Source organism: Argiope bruennichi, chromosome X1 (assembly GCF_947563725.1).
Source record: "Argiope bruennichi chromosome X1, qqArgBrue1.1, whole genome shotgun sequence".
Lineage (NCBI taxonomy): Eukaryota > Metazoa > Arthropoda > Arachnida > Araneae > Araneidae > Argiope > Argiope bruennichi.
Genome location: NC_079162.1, coordinates 16,312,052 through 16,336,987, shown reverse-complemented (window position 1 = coordinate 16,336,987; position 24,936 = coordinate 16,312,052). Strand labels below are relative to the sequence as shown.

General features: G+C 27.7%; 1 protein-coding gene across 2 annotated transcripts in view; it reads left to right on the top strand.

The window, feature by feature from the left end:
• LOC129958353 (RILP-like protein homolog) overlaps positions 1-23,712 on the top strand; it is a 28,985-nt gene extending 5,273 nt beyond the window's left edge. Inside the window, exons 2-7 of one of the 2 annotated variants that reach the window (XM_056070780.1) lie at positions 3,833-3,971; positions 13,439-13,560; positions 16,142-16,345; positions 16,999-17,174; positions 18,092-18,217; positions 23,010-23,712. In XM_056070780.1, coding sequence (XP_055926755.1) covers positions 3,833-3,971; positions 13,439-13,560; positions 16,142-16,345; positions 16,999-17,174; positions 18,092-18,217; positions 23,010-23,043 — 801 coding nt within the window. In that variant the 3' untranslated portion in view covers positions 23,044-23,712. Of the gene's footprint in view, positions 1-3,832; positions 3,972-13,438; positions 13,561-16,141; positions 16,346-16,998; positions 17,175-18,091; positions 18,218-22,950 lie in introns of both variants that reach the window. The other variant, XM_056070779.1, reaches the window with a different exon arrangement.
• The last annotated feature ends 1,224 nt before the right edge of the window (positions 23,713-24,936 follow it).

Here is a 24,936-nt window from a genome sequence, read left to right as displayed (position 1 = left end):
TGAGCTTCAGGACACCTAATGAATTCACTGCTGATTGCTTTCCTATCATTTTACACCATTCTATCTGGATTAAGTATTAGATCGGCACTAGATATTTCTGAAGGAAGAGCTATTGATCCGGTCGAATTAATTTTCCTCTTGTGGTTTGAATTTTCATAAGGTTTAAAGCACTTTCTCTTCCAGAAGCAATTTCAGTAACTTTGCAAGTATATATTATATTCTTAATATTATTGGCTCTAATTAGAGCAGCAGTTTCAGAAATTCTTTAATTTTAAGGTCTTTGGTATTGAGCTCAAAATCTTTTGTAAATTTTTTTTGCAGAGTTTGTTAATATTTCACTTGTTTACACAAACTATTAAGGTTAACTGCATTACAGTTTTGAACACCAATCATTTTAATCTAATGCATAAAAATGAATTTTTGTTTGTATTTATGCACCGTCATATCATTCATCCGATTGCGATAAAACTTTGCTAATTTATTGCTTGCACTTGCACGAAGGTTATAGGCATAGTACAATTATTAGCATTTATTTTGAACACAATAAAATTTACAAATAAAGTGTTTCATATGTTTCTATGATTCAACATTATTTTAAATTTAACAAAAGTCAGAATAAACAACATGTGTCATTCGGAGTTAATCGCACATATATCAAACGAATTAAAATTATCATCATCAATGCCAATCAATGTGAATGAAATTGAAAGTATTTAGTACAAATGCTAATTTTTGTTCTTTTCATTAATGAATAGTCATCTATACAAGATATTGTCATTCAACATGCACAATATTTTGGCTGCAGCAAACTGCGCTTATTATTCAAAATTTATCTCACACATACACAATAGAATTATTATTGATGCCAATCAAGGTAATCTATATATAATGGAAATTTTCCAGTGCAAACATTTTTCTATTTATTCAGTGAATTGGCAAACAATATTTCATTTATACAAGTGTTCATAAAAAAATATGCATCCCAAAGGTTCACCATTTAATAGATCTACCAGGGCAGTACATAGAAATAAGCAAATTCAGGCTTCTCAAATAAATGAGGAATGACAAGTGAGCAATGAAGCAGATTGTTTACAAATTGCAAATTCACGTGCATCAGAATCTCAAAATCATCCTGTGGAAATAGTTGAAATAAAACATTATGTGCTACTTAACCACGTGCGTCAGAATCAGAAGACCAACTTGTGATAAGAATCGATTTGGAAAGTCCAATGGAAAAGATGTGCTTATTCCACGCATTCCCTTTATTCCCATCGACATGCCTTTTGATTTCAAATGATTGTAGTTCTCCATTCAATTTGCATTCTCAATGACCATCAACAAGGCACAAGGTCTATCACTTCAAACTCTTCTTAGTAAATTTTTTAAAATACTAATCAATCTCCATCACTTTGATTTAGCAAGTGGAATACTCTCTGCTAGGCAAGTCATCTGAATTCATTAAACCCAGCACATGTTTTCATACATCTTTGTCTTTTAAAGATCTAATTTCCTTACCTCTATTATTTGTAACTCCCCAGGGCTCTTTCTCTGTAATCTTGGTGTTTGATGGAATCGCTTCAAGTGGATGATTGAGGAATCCATCCAAAACTGAATTTCTTCACATTGTGTCTTTGACAAAATAAACATTCATAACCTAGACAGTTTGGTAGCAGCTTGGAGTTCGAGTTGAACTATGAAATTTTCACCCTCCCATTTAAGAGCAACTTATCTTTTGTCTGTACAAAGTATATTTTAACACTGTTTCCAGCAAATTTTTGTTAGTCGATTCTTCAATTCATTTTTTTTTTTTTTTTTTTTTTTTTTGCTGGGAGTTTAGTCATGACAAAACTGTCTGTGTCTCACAAGTCTTTTGTAAATTTAACTGCAGACAGCATAGATTTGACTGCAAAGAAAGTACACTATATGAAAGAAATTTATGGTATACCATGACCATTTATTCCAGTTAATTGGTGCCTGGAAAGACTGATAAATCCATCCTAATCTTCAACCATAGCAGTATCAAGAGCAGTAGGTTCTTTCTGAAAAGTCTGAAGTGCTTTCACTATGACTTGAAGTTTTAGACACATTTATAGCTGTTTAATCACTCTCAATTGTATTTTTTGTTGACAGAGCTTCTATATTTTGTGAGATTTACTAATTCATATGCCTGCAAAGCAGAATATGAGGAATTTTCCCACAATTTATTCTTTTAACTTACATTTTTGAATTTGATTATCAGTTTTAGGTAGAAAAAGCAACAATGAGATTATTTTATGACATTTTCTGGGTTTTTTTAACCTCATTGACATATTATGTGCTTTGAAAGAATCAAAGCAATTAATTATAAATATTTTAACAAAATAGACATTTATTTTGCTTCCTTGGAACTGTGAAAAGATCAGCCACAATAAGCACCTGGGTAGTTTTCTTTATATCTGAATTTATGACCCATTATTTATCTCTTTAAATCATGTGGACTGTTTTGTTAAATTACTGGGATTAACAATATTCACTCTTGTTAATATCTTTGAAGCTAGAATTATGCCTTCTTTAGGCTTGGCCTCATTTTGAAGAAATTCAAGAATCAAATCAAGTTTACTCTTGGTGATAGCATCTGCACTGTACTTTTCTGTAGAGTTTTCTTCTCTAAAGTTACTCTCCATAAGCTTGCATTGTTCCTAAGTTCTTGCAGTTTCCTTATGTGAGGCAAATTTTACAAGTAGGAATTTGCTTTACATGACAAATAGTGTGACTCCTAAGATTTTGAGTACACAAAGTTTACTCTCTTATAAGTCACACACATTCTCAAACATTTTTTGAAGCATTCTGTTTTTGGTGAACTAATCTAAACAAGCTCTTATATTATACTTGAATGAGTAGTTCATCTTTCCCAAAACAAATCTTTTATTGCTGTAATGCCTTTTTGCCATCTGTCGCCTCTTGCAAGAACGCTCTTAAGCAGTTCTTCAGCAATACTTTTTTTCCATTGCTTGTGACAGATATGTAAATTTATCTTGAAGATTTAAATTGGGATCTTTATAAATCTTTTGAAATTTGCCCTAAATGTATACCAAACTCCTAATACCTCCATTATGTGTTGGCAATTGTATTGTAGGATAAAATGAATTCTTTTGATGAGAAATATTAAAATATGAGATGAAATCCTCTACCTTTGATGTTGCAATTGTTTATCTCTGAACCAATAATCAGTACAAATCTTTGACTCATCCATTTCTCTTTCAACTTCTATCTCTGAAAATAGAATTGTTTAACAATTTCTTCTGAATTTATCATCAATACTGCTTTTTCTCCTGCAATTTTGAATGCTTCCATAATACCAAATGATGAACTCACAGTCATTTGAAATTATTAACACCAGACACTGCAGGAAATAATCAGCATAGAAATAAAAATCAATTACTTGTTATGCAGACATATGCTGTTATATATGGTATTCTGAATATTCGTAAATATCCTTAGAAAATGAACTCTTTTCTACCAAATAGCAATTATATCATAATATATTAAGATTCATTTATAAACTATATTTATAAAAAGAATTCTACAAAACTTCTCACTAAAATTAAAATTGGCAACATTATGCATGTTTACAAAAAGTAGTTGTTAACCTACAGCTTATAAATGCAAAACAACATTAATATCTTTAAAAAAATTATTGTTGATATCTACACTTGAAGAGTGTATACCTCTGTCATTTTTATATCCTTTATAGCAACATTTAGTGCTTGATAGCATGTTATTATTATTTCTTTATAAAATGTATCTTGATTGATATTAAATATTACTAATGCAATAATTTGCTTAATTTTAGGAACTTGAAATAATTGAAGAAAACTGGCGTAAAGAGACTAGCCACTTAAACTCTCTTGTTGTAAAACTTCAAGAAGAAAACAAACGTTTAAGTGCCATAATATCAGAAAAAGATAAACATGCACCAAGTGATTGTAAAAGTAAATATTTTTCTTTTAAATATAGAATGTTTGTTTTTTCTTACAGCATGATTTTCTTAATTATTGTATGTTATTTAATGATCATATGCTTCTCTTTTGTCATTAATCTCTACAGGTAAATCTTTAAAATTAGTTAGTTGCTTTCAATATATAAGTGTCCAGAAAGGGACTCAGTTTTAAAAACAGGATAGATATTAGATTTTATCTGTTATGTAAATTATTCTTGTTGGAGATTAAATAGTTGATTGGATGTTTTTATTAATAGCTTCTTTATGTTAATATGTGATGTTGTCATAGTCTAATGGAGCAAATCTATTGAACATTCGAAAAATTTACACAAATTGATTCAAATATTACTAGTTTATTCTGTACTTTATCTAAACCATTTGTTTCAACTCTTATTGATGAGATTTGCAATGTTATGCAGTCTCCTAAAATGAAAACTAAATAGGGTACTAATATTTTCTATAATGAAAATACAACAAAATACTAAAGTACAGAATTCAATATACATTTTGCTGCATCAGATAACACATTTGACTTATAAACCATCAGATACCCTTTTATCCAATTACTATTGGAATTCATGTTGACAGATATTACAGAATTGGAGGATTTCATTTTGATCTTGAAGGAGCTGTAGATGAAGACTTCTCTCATCACCTTAGATAGCAAACATCTCTCAATTGAACAAACCTTAATTTCTTTAATTTTTAAATGGAAGTCTTAGGAATTGCAACTTTAGAGAAAGTTGATATTTAGTTCAACATTCAAATTGAAACTGTTGCACAGGAATGTTTACATTAGTAAAATTAGTACATTAGTAAAGTATTTTATTTCTATCTCTTACATACTTCTATATTTGAATATGAAGGTTTGAATATTCATATGGTGCATTTTAGATACCTCGCCTTTTTTGAAAACTATTTCAGTGATATTGTTTTAGCTACATACCATATTGCATTACTTTTTTTCCTGTTAAATACCATTACATCTACTTTTACATTGATTTTTAAATTGATTTGGTTTGATTCTTAATTTATTTATCATACACAATTGGCATTTTTAAGTACATAAATGATATATCATTTTTATATATTATGTTTCACCTGTGCCATACTTTTGGTAGAGCATAATCAAAAATAGTTTTTGTTCTATAAAACGTCAAGCTCACTGACCATTATATACTAGGATACTTAAATTTATATACTACACTATATACTCCTATGCTAGGAGTATATAGTGTACATATAAGTATATTCCTATATACTTATATATTATTATCTTCAGAGTTAAGTAATGAATAGTTGCACATTCATGACTCATAATTTTCTCCAATTCTGCAGGTATTGTAGGCGGTGTCTATAGGCTATGTTCAAATAGTTTCACATCAGGAAACCAACAAATTAGATGAGCAGTCCATTTTTTCCAGATTGTAATGCTGTAGTCCAAGCCATCCAAATAGCCCTATGCAATAGTATGACTATCCAAATACAGGGTAATTCCAAAATCCTTCAACAAACTGAAAGGATGAGTGAGACATACAGAAATACAAGTCATTTTTATAATGGAACTTGAAGTTGTCAATCTAAAGAGTATGGGTAATTGAATGATTCACAATAATTCATGAATAACAATATTACAAATTATATAATCTGACTGATACCAAAGCAAGTTGAATGTGGTATTAATAAAAAAGCTCTGGTGAGCTTAGAGTAAGTGTTCAAAAAATATACTGTCCATAACTAATTATTTCACAATGTTGATGCAGATACTGTCCTATATTTTGAAAGATGCCAGGCGTTTCATGGATCCTTGCAACTTCAGTTATTTTTGTAGCAAGGTCTGGGGATATAATGTGGTTTTGTGAACCAAAGATTGGATTCGAAATTGGTTTTTCATGGCAGAAGAGCCAAACCAAACTTGATGTCCAGATATGCAGTAAATACGTTTATAAATAAGGCTCTGCATGTAGTCCTGGAAAAAATTGTAGGAAGGGGGAAAGCCAAATCTGAGGATCTTAGAAAGTTGCCTTTACCAATCCAATTTCTTGTATCAAATTACAACCACCCAATTTGACTAAAATGTACTAGTTGAATCTAGTCTGTGCATTCTATTACTTGTGCTGAAATTATTTATAGGAGTTGCCTTCTGGAATATCATGGGAGTAATTCTAGTAGCACATTGCCCCAAAATATCTGATAGATTCTCTCATCCAACTATGTTTGAAGAAGTCTATGCCTCACTATCTCTTACAATCACCACCTTAATGTTTATGGTTAATTCTTGTTGAGTACCATGTGACCTTGTGGTTTTTCTTGCACCCATATGTGTTAGTTGTGCACATTCACAATGCCTGCCCTTGAAAATGTTGTTTTGTTTGTGAAAGAAACTCTACTCTGACCTTTTTTCAAAAATCCAGCTGCAAATGCCAATTGCAGGGTGTAGTTAGACATATAGGTTATTGTATGTGTATAGAGACTCATTGAGTTTTTAAATTACCAATATTGCATGAAATGGTTTGTAATACTTGAGTTACTTTTTCAAGAGTAGTTGAAAGTGGAATTCAGTCTTAACTAAAACATCTTTGTATTCCAATGTTCCTATTTCATATAATTTTTGGCACAGATGCCTTGAAGTCTGATGTTGAGTTGTGGCTACTTTTGATCTAATTACTACAAAAATTTTTACCTGACCATCTCAACTCCCTGCTCCATTATCAAATGCTTCTCTGCCATGGCAGAGTCAAGTAGATCTCCATTCTACACTGATAGGATTTAAATCTAGTATAATCTTGCAATAATAAGTCCCTATCCATTTGCAGAAAGATTGCTGTAGCAGCTGATCTTTGCATTTGTGACCCCATGTTCTATTGAAAAATTGACTGGCTTTGGTGTACTTGACCTATTTTTCAATTAAGGATTTTTGAATTTCTGTGTTCTTGGAAACTGAGAACATGACCATTCTGATGTGGCCTTTTGTCATTATAATCTTGTTTAGCTATAAGCTTAAGTTGATATTATTAGAAAATTTTTTATATTTTAAATTAGTATGAAAATTGTACTTGTATGATATTTTGTTAAGAAATTGTTGATAAAAATTGTTAAGAAACATCAGATCGTTGCTTAATTTCTAATTAAATGTAAAGTTAACTATAATTTCAAAAAAGAGAAGAGAGAGAGAGGAAGCTCAAATGCATTTTTCTATCATTCAAAAACATTTATATCAAATTTAATTAATCTAGTACCAAGAGTTAATCCTATTGCATGCTGACTATCATGGTTTTCTTCATGTTATTATTGGAGGTTTAGTACTGTAATTAATTTCTGTTCTTTCATCTGTATGTGAAGTTATTGAACTTGTCACTCATACAGTCAAAAGATTGTTCTCTGCTAAATCAAAACTTTGAAGTCAAATTTAAATCTTAATACAGTGATAAGTTATCCATGGTTTCTTAACATTGTAAATAGCAATGTATTAGAGTATTATTCAATTAATAATGGAGAATGTGCATGTGTATGCATTTGTTGTCTCTCTATAGGACCACCTTTTGACATATGAGTTAGTAAATCTGGTGCAGCTATACTCTTAGGAGGGTGAAAATGTGAAAAAGGAAGTTTTTTAAATTTTAATTCATTAAAAGAGATTTTACTGTTTTTTGGTAATAATTCCTAGAAACATCATAGCACAAAAATTCTTGCACCATTTCAGAAATTATGTTTTTACTGATACTGATTTAATTTCCATTCAATTTTTTTTTTCTAAATTTTGGCAAGTAAAAGTTTTTAATGATCTTCAATATATTTCTTCATGGAAATTCAAATCAGTTTCATTATTCCTTCATATATTTATATATATTATATCTCACAATGCAATTTTCTTCTATTTCTTGAAGGTCAAGGAAAATATTTTTAATATGTGTGAAATTTAAATAAGAAATTGAAATTATAGAGTCTATGAAATATATTTCCGTCAGTTTATATAAATATATTAAGATAATGCTTTCTCAAACACTAATGTTGAAAAATTTATTTAAGTTATGCCTAGTAAATATATGTTTAACTTTTTATGTGTTATTCAGACTAGCCCGACCAGCAGAAAATAAAAGTACAGCATAATGAATTTGGTGCGCCAAAAAGATATATTGGATATTTTAGAAGCTGCTGTAAAAACATTTGTATTGAAATTTCTTTAGTATATTACACATTCGATCATCATTCTCTTTAATATGTTATTTTGAAGCAATCGCTTGAACGACTTATTATATTGATTTTAATGTACTATACTGAAATATAATTAGTTGCGGTGTGTAATTATGTGAATCGGTCGTGTAAAATTTAGTATGATGACCTTGAAGCCACAAGTTTACAATGATCGTATCACACTGTACTTTTTAAATGACCTCGTCCTTTTGAAAATTATTACTTGAGAGACCAGTCTTGCTAAATTTTAATTTTTACCAAGGGAAAAAGTCGGCTAGTTTTGGTATTAAAAAATTTTAACAAAGCAACAACACAAAAAGGTTTTTCAAAACTTTTATTCTTCAGGGTTTAAATATTATAATTTTATAATGACTTTTCCTTTTTTTTTTTTTTTTTTTTTCTTTTTTATAACTCTTATAAAATTTCCCCCCAGTGAAATTTCCCTTTACATATAAAGGTTTGACCTGAGAGAGAGAGAGCAATGCGCAACATATACCATTGAAGTTAGAAACATGAAGTTTGAAAATTACTTCTTGGATGTTAGTGGTCCACTAAGAACGGGGGATTATTTTTATTGTAATCTTTCTTCGCAACTAAAAGTAGGCTTTCTAGTACAAGTTAACTAACTCAATAGATGGCACTGAGGCCCTCCAATTATCACTTAGAATGACAAAGCACTTTACGGGGAGTCATATTGCTGGCGCAGCTATGGACGCGGGAGGTTTCAATGTAGTTTGGCGTGGTGCCTTTTTTGTAGCAGTAGTCTGGAGTTTTACTTGCTACTGGTATACTCTTTCCTTTTTGTTTTAATGACATTTTTGGTTTGTGAGATATCTTTTGTTTGTGTTGTGTTATTGTAATTTCGCTTGGATTTGTAAGTTATAATTTATTGTTTTATTTCTGTGACACTAGTTATTCTTTAAGGCCTTAATTTCAGGGGATTTTCGGGTAACGACGGATCAATATTTTTGGATGAATGTCAGACCCCTCACAGAAAAAATCCCTTATTTGAATCCCTGCCTGAGGGTGACCCTTGAGAAAGTCTCCTGGTCGGATTCATCATTTCTTTTCTTTTTCTTTTTTTTTTTTTATTCTTCTTGCTTATATTAACGTAATATTTTTACTAATTATGTTATATAAATATAAAATATAAGTTAAAGAAAACTTTCGAAAAAAAAAAAGTCTACTAAACTTGAGAATTAAGAAGTGATGAAACAATTTTTTTATAGTCATGCCATTTTTGAACGCTGCAATTCTATTTAAGAAATTCGTTTAAAATTGAGCTGGCATTGAGCTGTTGTCAATTTCACAGCAGTGTTGCCATTCTTATGATGATAGCCTAGTTTTTAGCTTAACAAGACTGCAACTAAAGTTTCTAAAATAGCAATTTAATACAGCAGGAAATTCACACTTTCCATATCGGCTATGTCGAACTTTATTTGTTGCTGCATATATAAAAATCAAGTACAAACTGTTGGGTCATGCTATACTTCTGCATTAAAGTTGACATTTTCAGAAATGATGTAACCATCTAAATAAACTGGTAGTTTATGATTTAAAAAAATATTTCTTAAAATTAGATTTTTATTGTTCATTTTATAAAAGTTGACTCCATTTTTTGGAATTGATAGTTTTTCATTTTTATGATTTTTCTTTTCAAGAATCAAAAAGACATAATTTGTTTTACAATAGACGATGTTGTGCAAATATTTTACAAAATTCAGAAATATTAAAATTTAAAAATTACGCATTTAAAATAAATTTTTCAAATTTTTTTAAATAAAAACAAGGCATTATTATAAAATAGGAAATATGCACTTAGAAAATGCACAGGTTTTATTATACACAAAGGTGCTTAATTTGTTTTGACTAAGGTGCTTAAAAGTACTTTATTTTTGGAACAGTTTCTCGCTACAAACCCTTTCTATATATTGGAATATGAAAAACTTCAAAATTTCCAATGTTACCACCCATTTTTCTTATCAAAATTACTTCAGGATAAAATTCCTGAAAATCTCATTTCATTAGTCTAGAGCAATTCGATTCAAAAAGTGCTGATGAATTTTTTGTTTTGCACTATTTTTGTCAGTGACAAATTTTTTAATTATTTAAATGAAGGAGGGAGGTAATATAAAACCTTAAAATAATAAATTTTAATTAACTTGAATGTGGAAATGAGTAAACTTCTTGGAAAAGAAAATTCTTTAAGAATTTTTCTTGATAAGCAAAAATATTTTATAACTTAAAATGTGCACAAAATTTTGAATGAAATTCATGTCTAAGTTATTTCTTAAAAAAAAAAAAAAAAAAAAAAAACTTAACTGGAAGGAAATCGATCATAAGTGACTTTTTTATCAAATAATTGCTGCCATTTTTTTAATTCGATTATTTAATTAAACTTAAATGATTTGTCAAATAATTCTGTTTAAGCACATGAAAGCGCGGTTCTTATATTCTTTTGAAAAAATTTAAAGCTTTTAAAGACAAATCCAAAAATTAAGCATTTTTCTATTATTAAATTTATAAGTATAATGATTTTGTTTTTAATAAATAACAGTTGCATGTATTATTACTATTTGTAAATAATTTTTATTGATTTTATCGCTCCATTTAATATATTTGGTTAATAACTGCTAATTGAATGCATTTTACTGTGCTTAATCAAAAAAGTTCTAATATAAATTTTCGATTATCAGACTGGATATTTCTTAAATATGTAATACGGAATAATCATTCTTTTAATTATATATATAATAATTAGGCTTATGGATATAATAGTTTTTTAATTATACGTAATTATTTCTTTAAGTATAACTGCTTTCAAATTTCTGTTTATACCAGTAGCAGGAAATTGCATGATAAATAATAGTTTAAAAAAGTCGGATAATAATTGATATTAAAGATATGTAGAATAAAATAACTAACGTTTAGAATGTTCGGCTAATTTTTGTTCTACTTTTGTAGTAAGCACATATCTTCTGTACATGTCTTTATATAATGAAGTCTTTCACAATCCAAATGTATTTGTATGAAACACTAAGTTGCCAGTAAAGCATAGAAGAAAACTAATTTTCATTTATCAATGTATGAAATGTTCTACTTTTTTATATGCTCATAAAATAAAGTGGTGCATCATTTCATGTCTATTTATGAATAGTCAGAAATGGTCATAAGAATAATATACTAATAAAGAAATGTTAGTATAAAGCAAAAAAAAATCGGATATTTTCTCTCACTCTCTACCAGTTATGCATTCATTTTAAAACTAAAATTAATATTTCTTTTAAATAGTAAAAGATGTATCGAATTTTACTTGTTTCCCTCTTACAACAAAATATTCCGTTTTGATGCTTTCGCACTCGGATTTTATTTAAACAAAACTTTAAATGCTCTTGAAAATTTCTTTGTGAAAACGATCAAACTTCTACCAGAAATATTCATTGTAAATATTTTGTTATATGTGAAGTAGCTATAGCTTTTAACACGTGTATTGTCATTTTACAAATGTTTTTATCACAAAAAATACTCTTTCCGACGTCTAGATTTTATCTAAATTTTACATATATAAATATGGAAACAACCCCGTGTGTGTGTGTGTGTGTGTGTGTGTGTGTGTGTGTGTGTGTGTGTGTGTGTGTGTGTGTAACAAATTCGAATCCTGTCGGCTTTTTAACATGTAATATTATTTGTTGTGAAGCATGATGCAGTTTGAAGACAGTGAAGAGACTTATTATCTTTTTTAATTCTTTTTAATCCATCGGGTAAGCATAATTATTTACAAGCAGAGACGCAGACAAGACGTCCGTCACAGCGCAGTGCAAAAGCCAGAGTGGGGAAAAAAAAAAGGCCGAAATAAATTATCCCTCGCCTTATATAACCTTAGATTTTGATAGGGAAAATATCTGTCCACAGTGCTAATATATTATTAAGATTCTGATAGGGATTTCTGATGCATGTCAATCACATGTAAGGGAAACACAGGGATCTTTTAAGAAAGAATGTGCTTACTGGACATTTTTACCCCTTCATGCCGAGCGTGTGAAAGTATCGGCTTTTAGCTGACTAAGTAATTTTATAAAGCTTCTCTTGAATTAATTAAGTAGTGACAGTGGAATTGGATCACGAAATAAGAGAATATTTTAGAATGAAGTTACTATGGGCTAAATTAAAATAAAACTTTGTGGAAATTAATTAAGTTGAAATTAAAGTTTAAAATATCATTACATATATACATATATATTGTTATACTAACCGAAGTCTGGTTAATTTTTCCATCGGGGATCTATCTATTCATGACATAAAAAAAAAAAATTGCTGTAAAAAATTTTATTTTACAATTTTAAATATGTAGACAATTCCCCCTATCAGCATTTTAGGTACAACATCTTTTAGTAAATATTACTAGCTTTAAATGATATTTTTAGTTTTTGTATACAAGAATTTACTGCAGAATAAAGCAAGGTGGCTCCTGTTTTTTTTTTTTTTGTTTTTTTTATCCACAACAGCCTCCTTAAAAAAAAAAAAAAAAAAAAAAATGAAGTTTTTGATAACTTACTTGTGTATTCAATCTAAATACTTTTGAATTAGTAAACATCCATTATTTTAGTCAGGCATCTGTCTAAATGGAATATTTGCCAAATGCTTGTTCCAAGCCTTAGTCATATTTATAATATTACTTGTATTCATATTCACCCTCTGAATTATATCTTTCTGCATGATGCATATTATACATTGTTCTCCTGCTGTTGTAATGCGGTAGCTCGTTAATGATTACCATACTCATAATTGGATTTTGGTTCAAGTTTTCTAGCACCACTCCAATGTAGACCTGTTGCAGCTTCAAAACCAAATATTGATCTTACAAATCGGATCAACACTGTATAATAATATATAAATCAAATGTAATTGCATAAAGGAAAAAGTTTATATTTTGGCCATATATTTGATAAATGCATTACAATTTTGTTGTTATAAGGAAATATTTGATACTTCTGCCCAGCGATTAAAAAAAATTCTCTGTGAGTCAAGGTAAAGTAGCTATTCAGGTAGAAGCACCTATGTTTTTATTCTACAAATTCTAAAGTTATTAATTATTTATTCATAGATTTTCATTCTTGCCTCATTCGGAAAGGGTGAGGAAGTTTGCTTATGTGTCAGCCATTTAAAAAACTTCCTTTTATTTAATGCAAAATACAAGTAGTGTGTATAACTGTTTTTATTTGTTTTTTCTTCAAGCGACTAATGTATTTAAACTTTTTTTTACAGCATATTTATCTGATGAAGAACTCGTAGTTGTGCAGAAATTGAAAGAATTAACTGAACAGCATCGTGGACAGTTGATTTTGAAGGATAAGGAACTTCTAGAAAAGTCAAATGAACTTGAGAAGGTTTTACTAATGTCATTGAAATTTTCATCTTTTTGCTTGTATTCTCTTTTATTACATGCATACTACTATTTTTATTCATTAGTAAAAATGGGAAGTTCATGTGTTTATAATAAATATATTCTTAAAAATACCACATTTACATTAAAGATCTTGAGTCTTATGTTGTTTGCTCTAGCTACAGTTCATTGCTACAATAGTAGATTTTTCCAGAACTTTGATTCAGAAGCTGTGCTGCTGTTGCATAATCTGAAAATGATTCATGATTTTATATTATTCTCTGGTAAACGAAAATAATTCTAGAAACCATTGTTTTTCAGTTAACATTGTATTATGCACTTATAACGAGTATATGCTTTTGACTTTTTTTTCTTCTGAGTACTTAAGTTTTCACTAAGAAAAAACTCTTAAGAGATATCTTTCATTCAATTTTACTTACATTAGTTATTTATGTAATTAAATATCTGTTACTGTTATTTTGTGAATTTTCAATTCTATTCTGTTTCATGCTTGTATAATTGATACTATTCAAGATTATCCGTTACTCATTCTGAAAACTGGAATGGCACCAAACTTGACTGAAGAAATAATGATTTCTTCGGAAGTAGACGTCTGCAAAACAAACTTGTATATCCAATATTGTCAATAAGGAAAACATAATGCTGTTTAATTTAGGTGGTTGATATTTTGTATGAAGCTGACTGCTGCTTCGGAAATGCTATTCTAATATTCCAAGTTATAAAAACAAGAGAAGGTAGATCTCTGAAATATTATTTTTAAAATCCTGGATTTTTTTATAAATCCTGTGAATGGTGCAGCTTGTCCTAAATCGGACCTTGTGCCAAAGAACTAGACCATATCATACCTCAGAAAGATATTCCAAGAACCAGAATGTTTTTGCAGGTGTCTTATGTTACCATCCATTTATTACTTGTGAAATTTCTTATTCACTAATAAAATCAGTGACTACTGTTTGAGAGTTCAGAATCAATTACTACCTTTATAAAAGTTAAACATCAATTAATGTTTAAATATTGCTTTAATATATATATTTTGAAAACCATAATTCAGAAGTTTCCTTACTCATTTCGAAAATAAAATCAGTTTACAGACATTAAATTGAAATTGGCATTGTACAGTGCAACTATAGGCATTTACAACAATCATTTCCAGACCCAACTAGTTGTTACTTTTCATTATGAAATTTAAAATTCAATGTCAATGTAATGTTAGGAACTTATCTGTCTTAAAGGATAGCATATGAATTGTTATAAGCATTTCTTGCGTCACCTTTATATCCATAGTAGATGCTGTGTAGAGAATCAAACACGACACATTTTTGAAAAAATGCAGGATTTAAGCATTTTTGGTCATTTAATTTTATCGTTTTTGAGTTCAGTTGATTTTTTTTTTGTGTAATAATTCTGCAATATTTTTGGTATTTCAAGCTCTTTTTGTATAAATGTATTCATTTTATTGTTAAATAATTATACTTATTTTACTTTTTGGCGTTTATATTTGCACAATTCATTATTTTATAAAGTTCAGTTTTTTTTTTTTTTTTTTTTTAGTTCCAAGCCTGTGTTATGTATGGCGAATATAAAGTTTAATCCACAAAAACAGTCTATCATTATGAAATGAATGTTCTGACTAAAACTTGATACTTCAGTGCATTTTTTTTTTTTTTTTTTTGGTTTTCATTATATATTTGTGTGTTTGTAATAGGCTTTTTACTTAGCACAATGCTGTCTTTTCTCTCGATTGTCTTTTGTTCATTTGGAACTGCAAGTTTTTTTTCTTTCAGTTTTTCCTTCCCTTGTTATTAGCCTTCTTACTTAGTTGATGATATTCCGATTGTTAGATTCAATTACATATAATCACTTAGTATAAATTTGACTGCAACCCAGAATATGCTTTTATTTTTTGAGCCAATTATAACCAGTAAAAAAAAAAAAAAAAAATTGGAAATAAAATTTTCTTGTTGGAGGTAATCAGAATTTTCTCTAAAGAATATAAATAGAAATTTTTTTTAAAAAAAACTCATTTTGGTAACTTTCTGTCTGAGACTAATCTCATTATCTTGGATTCTTTTGTTGTTATTATTATTATTGTTTGCACGCGTAGATACTAAATTGATTGCAAATCATAAATTGGAAAATGTGTTCTTTTGTTTTTGTTAGATGACTCAATTTTTAGGCAAGTGTTTATTTCTCTTTCTTTTTATGTCTTCTTTAATTTACTTAATAATTGTAAATTACTTAATTTACTTAATATATCATTTTCTTACATTATTATTTAAGACATCATAATAGCTCTTCCACGTAAATTTAAAATCATTTTTAAATTTTTCCTTTATAAATCATAATATTTTGTAAGGCTAAATGTCATATGTGAAGTGACATCTGTAAAATAATAATAACCTTCATTTTACATTCATTCTCTTCATAATGTTCGTTATCCTAAAATGGAATTTTTAATATAGGTTGTTAAAATATCTTTTTATTTATATATTCTGTAAATTTTACATTCTTGATGGAAATTGGTTTCAATTGCATTTTAAAAAACTGGATTTAAATTTTTGCAGATGCAGTTAGAACTTGATAGGCTGTCTAAGGCAAACAAAGAGCTTTCTCATCGAAACAGATATTTACAAAAGCAATTATATACATTGGTTGAAGAAAAATCGGATCTTCAAGCCAATATTCAAAACCAGCAAAAAGAATGCATGGATTTACAAGCAAAATTAAGTGTAGCTGTTAAAGAAAATATGGACCTTTCAAGTGTTGAGGTATTGTTCTGGTTTTTTTTCATGCATTTTTATACATTATTTTAATTTATTTAATTTTCAGATTTAAACGGATTTTTTGAGGATATTTAATTCAAAAGATAAGTTTTGAAAGCAATTAATTTATAAATGATTTTTAAGATTTCTTTTTTTGAACTTAATTTGATTTGTGAGTATATCTTTGAAATGATGATTATAAACTTGTTTAATTATTTTCAGTTTCCTTTGGTTATGCATTTAATTTTTACTCTTCCATATACATATTTGCATACATATGTGAAATTCTTTTAGTATAAAGCATAGTGACTTATTAAAGTGGGAGTGTTGGAGTTTTTTTTACAAAATTGTCAGATTTTTACAATTACTTAAAAAGTTTAGCATATTATTGTTATCTATAGCCCTTTCATTAAACCTTAATTGTACTATGCTAAAATTCTATTACCTTTGATTAAAACCTCTTTAATATCATATTTGAAAAATTATATTTTCCCATTACAATATTTCAGTTTATAATAAGGCGCAGGAAGACCATCTCTAGTATTATATTTAAAAATTTAACTTAATAATATTTTGAAAGTATGTAATTTTTTATTTCTGAAATTATATTTATAAATTTTTGAAAATATTGGTATTAGACGAATAAATTCTCTTTTTAGGATCAGAAAAAATTGGATTTGCAAGGGAAACTTATCATTAGCCTTGATGATCCGAATAGACCTCGTTTTACATTAGATGAATTGAGGCATATTCTTTTTGAAAGAAATGATCTCAAAGCTAAAATTAGTGACTTAGAAGATGAATTGAGCTTACATAAGCCAAAAAATCTAACTAGGTAAGTCCAGGTCGTAGTTGTTTTTGTAAAAAGTAATTAACAGAAATATTATCATTTCAACATTTCTAATTGTTAACATTTCTTGTTGGAGGCATTTTTTGTTTCTTACAGATGGTTTCATACTTTAAAACTATTAATATTGAATTCATTTAAAGTGCATCCTTAAATTATATGTTCTTGATATAGACTTAATAATACAATTTAAGTTGTTATAATCTTTGGAGGTAATATGATGGAAAATTCGTTTGACTGCATTAAATTTGTGGGGAAACATTTTGAAAGGGTAAAATAAAATGTTACATTAGGAAAGAGAGATTTAAGAAATCAAATAGTTTTGATTGTTTCCGACTGAAATATTTTTTATTCAAAATTATTTGCCTCACAATTATGCTTAAATTTTTCATTCAGTTATTCACAAAAAAAATATCGCCTTTTTGAAATATGAATGTCTTTTTGATTAGTTGTTGTTCATTGCATATTGGCTGGATTTCAAGCTCTTAAAAGAATTTACCTGTTGCATAATTAAGTGCTCACTGTGTGGTCGAGGTGCTTTTAGAATCTACGTATTGATTCTTTGATTGTTTAATTCAACAGATTTTCTTTACTCTTGTGAAGCTTTCTTTTTTTATTCTGAATTTTTTCAGAGACGAGTATAACTGACATTGAGGGCTGCCTGAATATATATTTTTAACTGGAAAAAAAGAAAAAAAAATTACCTGATTTTCCCAAATAATGGTATATAGATATTAACTGCCATTTTAAAGAAAAGCAACTGATGCACAAAATTTTAATTTGTTTTTTAAATAGTTAAATACTTTGAATTCTTTTTTCTTGATTTTTGTTTTTATAAAATTGCATTTTTTGAGAATTTTAATTTTTGGCAAAATGTCCTGTAAATTTCTTCTGCTTTATTTTAGCTCAATAAGTTGTAATACCATTTCGGCTGGAGTGGAAGAGGAAGATCTTCCTGTGCAAGGACCAATTAATAAAGAGCCTGAAGATAAATTGTATCCTGAGAAAAAGAAGTTAGGTATACGTAGATTGTAAGTATCTTTTATTTTTTTATTTTTATTTATTTATAATTTTTTTGCTAGTGGCATTATATTTGCATGATTCCATATATTTTAGTTTTCTTTAATGATTTATAGAAATCATATTTCTTTCATTTGTTGCTTTTTAAAACGTAATCCGAAAACGTTTTTTTAAAATACATTGTAAAGCATGTAAGTTGCAATGCAATCATAAAATATGACATAGTTTGCTGAGTTCTGTGATAGTTTTTCATTCTTGGACTAATTTTATTTTTTAACAAAAGCACATGGTATTACAAAATTCTGCTTGGGATTCGGAAATAGGCGAATTTCATGCCAAAGAATTTGGTTTAAACATTTTTTGGATAGATTAAACGTAATTTCGTTCCTTTTGATATTAATGAAAATTACAGTTTTAAAAAGGGATTATATTGGACTATTGTCTTTAATGACCATTTATATTGTATCATATGATTAATAGAATTTTTTGAAAGAATTATGAGTGCACTCATATTTGTATATGCTGAATTGCACTGTTTTGGAAAAATGGATATTTTGATTCTTTTCCTGGTGGATTTCTTTGAATATCATTGACAATCAATCTTATTGCTCTTAGAAATGGATATTCAGATTGCCTTTTTAAAAAGATATCGCCTAATATCAGTTTTTTTTTTTTTTTCAATATGCAAAAAGCATATGATCTTATCTGGAGATTTGGCATCATGAAGAATCTATAAATTTAAGTTTTAACGGAATTTTGCCCATGATCTTAAAGACTATTTAAATTAACAATTTTGTTTTGGAGGTACACATTCCAGTAATCTGTTGTAACTTTTAGCCTTTATGAAAACATATTGATTATACAATGCATTTTACTATATTGTATTGTAGGATGTGTCATAAAAAGCCTGTTTTTCATTCAAATTTTGAATTCAATAAAAAGTTACCACTATAGTCACATATTTACCAAGAACAAGTTTTGTTCAAATTGAATATTATTTTGATCCCTTGGGATTTTGATTTTGTGTGTGTGTGTGTGTGTGTGTGTGTGTGTGTGTGTGTGTGTGTGTGTGTGTGTGTGTGTGTGTGTGTGTGTGTGTGTGTGTGTGTGTGTGTGTGTGTGTGTGTGTGTGTGTGTGTGTGTGTGTGTGTCAAAAACGAAGATTTTCCATTTTTTAAAAAAGTATAAGTAGAAAACAAATTTTTGTTTTCAAGTACATAAATGTAAAGTTTAGAATGTTAATTAACAATAAAAAAAAATGTATTTGTCACGTAAAATTTAGGTGATTTAGTTTATCTGATTACTAGTTAAATTATCGATTTTTCTCAAAATAAAGATTTATTGTTGGTGAATTTGTTTGTCTCTAATCTACTTTTTGATTAACAAATTTTATGTAATTATAAAAATAAGAAAAATTGTATCAAATTTGAAATATGCTCATTACAACCATCATATTTTTATTTGATGAAATTAAGTCTAATTTTCAATTAAAAAGATGGAACTAAATAAAATTGAAAGAGAATTTTATTTAATAAAGATTACACATATGAATTGTATACAATGAAGTTTAATAATCATTCTTAATAAAGATTACATTTTGAAATCGAAAGATACATTATTATTTTTGAAATTCAAAAATATAAAGTTTAGGATGATAGTTAATAACAATGTCAAATGGTATATTTGATTAATTTAAGCGATTTTTAAAAATATTTTTAAGGAACATTATGATAGCACCGATTGTGTAACTTCTAGACATACTATAGTGGCATAGTATAAAAGTATTTAAGAAAATTTAATAGTTGTTGAGTACAATAAAATAGATAGTAGCACAGCAATAAATAATGAATTGATTTACCAAATATACTTTTAGGATATATGTCATGTTGTACTAACAGGCATATAGCCAAGAGTTTTCAAGCAAAACCCTGGAAGTATCGCTTATGCAATGACAAATCTATGTTTATATATTGCGCTACTTGATTCAATCCTACAGTTCAAAAAAGTTTCTAAATTTGTTATAAAAGTTTGGTTTCCTCATGGTTTATTATAAAGTGTTACCTTAGAAGTATTTGTGTATTGTAACATTTTTTTAAAATATAGTACAATGTTCCAAATAGAAGATGACTTACGACTATTATTCAATCAATTCTGAAAAAAGAAAGCTTTTATGGTATACCCATAATGATTTCGTTTCTGCATGTTTTGTTTCTGCTTTCCTTTTGCACACTCATGAAAAACTGCTAGATGTTTTGCAAGCAAAAGGATGATAGAAACTCTACAAACAGACTTTAAGAGCAAAGAGGTTCTTCTAGCCACTCTAAGTTAATTTGAGGTAGAAGACCACATGGATCTTATTAATTGGCAATCTACAGCAATGACAAAGTCATCTCTCATAACTTACTAAAGTAAATATAAGTTAGATCTCATCACTGAAATAAAGTAGCGATATCTAAAAGTTAAAATTTCCTTCACACTCACAAATAGTTGAAATAAATGTAACATAGGTTATAGAAGCTTCTAAGCATAATTGTGATTTCAAGCAGCATAAATAGCTTCTTAAATCAAAATTGCTGCAAATAGAACCATTCAAAGTTTGAAATGAAACATCATTCGTTATTTTGCAACTGCAGCAGTCTAGGAACTAATGTGAAAAAAAGTATGCAATATTTTTTTAACATTATAGAATTGAAAGGATTTATGCTTATTAAATATATAACATCTATGAATATTAAATAATATTTGTAATCATTATAGTAAAATTCTTTTTAATAAAATTTTTATTTATTTTAATCCAAAAATAAGGTCAATTTCATAAAATTAAAAATAAAATGAGTTTAAGAGCACATTTTAGTTTTGAAATACTTTTTATTTGTATGATTACAAAAAAAAAAGTGTTATTAAAAGGGTAGACAAGAAACAAATGGAACCATCAAAAATAGGTTTTTATTTTGTGATAAGTGATAATTTTACTGCTAATCTTGTGTATCTAAATTTTATATAACACAGATGTTCATTTTTTTAACTGTTTATTAGCATTCTAAATTTTACAGTTTGTTTTTACTTGAAAAGATTTTTTTTTTTTTTTTTTTTTTGAAATTAGAAATATACATTTTTGGAAGAAAAATTCGAAATTTAGACCCATAAATAGTTTTCAAATTGTCTAAGTAATTGATAAAAATGTCACCTTTTTTTTTTTTTTTACTTTACCGTTTTTTATTCGGAAGCCCTCCACCACCCTTTTCATTTTTTTATTTTTAATATTTTAATTTTTTATGTTATTATTTTGTTTGCATGGTTTTTAATCATCAGTTTCCTCTATTAATATGATCGCAGCCGTATTATTCGCATCGGCGTCACTTAGCTTTTAGCTCTTATTATTTTCGGGTAATTGGTTTTAATCGTGGTTCTTAGTTTTCGGCACATTTTTTTTGAAGTTTTTGTGATAGGAAATTAAAATCAAATCCCGTTAATATTGCAACGCAAATGATTTTAATAACTTTGCAGAAGTTACTCATAGTTAACATTAGTAAACGAAAGCTTTTTAAAATCTCTTTGCTTTGTAACATTTCATTACAATTTACCTAAAGACTATTTAACTAAAACTTTTTGTTCGGTATTAACTAAAACTTTGCCTTTTATTTTCCTTCCTATGAGTGTATTTTGAATGGGGAAATTTTTGTTTAATGAAAATGGATCCTAGCTGGGGAAACATAAGAAAAACTGTGTCTTAAATTGTTAGCCAAATATTAACCTATTTTGTCCCATTCCTTTATCAGACATCTTCTTTCAGGAAATCATTCGTTTAAGTAATATCTGAATTTGTAGCTTTTCAAAACGAATAAATATTTAAAAAAAGTGTTTAGTTTTTCAGAAAAGAATTTGCCACTTCAGCTTCTAATCATATTGTTAATTCTAAGAATTTTGTAAAATTGAATTAGTAGGTGTGCCTGTTGAGTTGTTTCGTCATAATTATACAAGAATAAGTGTGTTGCAATAAAGTATAGGTTTTTCAATTGTTAAGAATAAAATAATTCTTATAGCGAATTAAGTAATCGAATATTTGATTACTCAGTTTCGAAAATTAAAATATTATCAGTGTATGTACAATATAAATTGATTGGAGGCATAGAGGTTTTCTATAGGAGCAATCTTTTAAATCCAATTATCTTTTATGTGAAATTTCCAATTATTTTTATCAACTGCAAAGAGAACTTTTCCTCAGTAAGTATTTCAGGCTAGTCCAATTTATAGTTATTTAAATTCTGCCCGTTAAGTGGAAAATATCGAGATGTAGTAACCAAAGTAAAAAAAAGAGAACCTAAGAACCCTCCCCCTGATATGTTGTTATTCCTTCAAAACTAGGATTCCCTGTGGGAGTTTTTTTTCAACACCTGTTTATTGGAGACTTCGGGAAAGTGAAGATTCATATGGCTTGTTTAGTTAATGTAGAAATACATTAAAAAAAATTGAACTGTGTTAATAAAAATGATAAAATACATAATTTGGCTTAATCTGCATTTAATTTTGCAAATTAAATTAAAATATTCAGATCATGAACTTGTTAATATATTGCAGGGGAAGGGGAAAATAAGTATCGTTTATTTATACTTTATAGTTATTCATTTTTTTTTATTTTCAATTTTTTTATTTTTATTTTACATTTCATCAGAAGTAGTACGAAAGCTTTTGCATGATTATTCTTTAACTTATATGAATGCATTTCTTATTTTGTGCTATTCAGTTTTCATTTTCTTCGACGAATCTCTGTGGATAGTCCTGTACCACTAGTGCCATTTTCAGCTTCCCATCGGTGACCTGGCCAAAGCTCATGTAGATGGAATCCTGGTTTAACAACTATACATATGCCATTAGAGTGCCAATGAGAGAATAGTTGTAGCCATAGTCTATGCCGAAGTACTGAATGTTGAAGAAGAATCTGCCTGTGATCAACTTTTGTGAAGTTTCCTGGATGAGTCAAGTATTTGGAAATTGACTGAGTGTTCCTTCCTTGGAATATCACTACCTGTTTTCTTTTTATTGTAATTATTATTACTGTTAATATTTTTAAATTTAACTATTGTATAAAAACCTTTAATATTTCTTCTTTTTGTAAATTACTATTCAAATATTTAATACTATAGGAACACAGTTGTATCAAAATTTGCAAAATGATAGCATGTATGTTTCCATGAGGAGTAAATATTCTTGAATATTTTTACCAATTTGCTTGCACTTATAAGGTAAGATTTTTCGAATTTTGTTATGCAAAATTTATATGAACTTTAAACACATTTTTACATATCTAAAATATTTATTGGATTGTAGTACACTAAGAAAATAATCACCTATGTATATATCAGGTTACTATTGTGTAAATTAACAGGAAAAACAAAATTTTTATCTATTAGTTTATATACCAGTGCTGCATATTTTACATTTTATGAAAACTTTTGTATTAATATATTTATATTTTATGCGAAAATGTTACTGTGATATTATATATTGGAAGAATTGTTTTTAATTCCAAATTGTTTGTTTATAAAAATTGTTTTAAAATACATCAGAAATCAAATTGCTTCTGAGAAATTTTCTCTATATATATTACTTTAATATTTCTTTTGTATATGTGTTTATAAATTAATCATTTTTCATGTAAAATTATAAATTACATCCTTCAAAATAAACTTTTTATAATGATACAATAAGGAGATGAATTGTATAGAAATTTCTTTTTAAATATTAATGGATCGATTTTATTGAATTGATTTCATATTTGTGAAAGTATGAACAAATATCATTATAATTTTATTAATGAAATCACAAGACACTACATTAGGATTAGGGTTATTAAACTAAAAAATGATTCAGTATTGAATAAAATATAGAATATTAAACTTAATATTTACTTTTTAATAGACATATCTTATTTTCTGTTTATTAGAGATATTATAATTTTGTTTGTTTAATTGAAATTCAACCTCCTAAAATTCTTCAAAATTAAAAAAAAAAATTATTGAACTTCTTGTTTTATAAGTCTAAAAATATCACATTTGTCTATTGCATATTTTATATTTGAAAAAATTAATTACATTTATTAAGCGAATGTGGGTGCAAATAAACATTTATCTCTGTATTCTACAATTTTATTTTAAAATTCAGTGATGTTCTTTTGTTTTTAATTCCATTTAAAAATGAAGAGCAAAAGCATTTCAATTTTTTTTAACCAGAATTAAATATCTGAGAGTTCATTTTCTAGCATTTTTATTCTTGGTAAAATTTTAAAACTCTCCTTATCAAGATATGTTAAAGTATGAGTGCAGAATTCAGGGCTATCTGCAATTTCAGTACTGATTCGTAAAAAATATATTTTCACATTCTGCAACTTTTTTTTTTCATAAATATTTAAGTAGATAAATTTTGTTTTATTACACTGGAATAGTTGGAATTAGGTAAAAATTTTATAAATATGTGATAGTGGCTGAACACCTAAAAAAAGTTGTCATGTTTAACCCTCTTGTAATTTAATGCAGGAGTATAAGCATTTTATTTTTCATTTTGTAAAATGGTAATAAAAAATTCATGAGTAAATAATTGCTGGAAATTATTTCTCAATTATTGCCAATTTTATATTGGTAACATTATATTTCAGCATATAAGTTTTGGAATCACAAATAATTTTTAAAAATATTTAAAAGCGGCCTTTAAAAAAAAACTTTTTATTGAATGG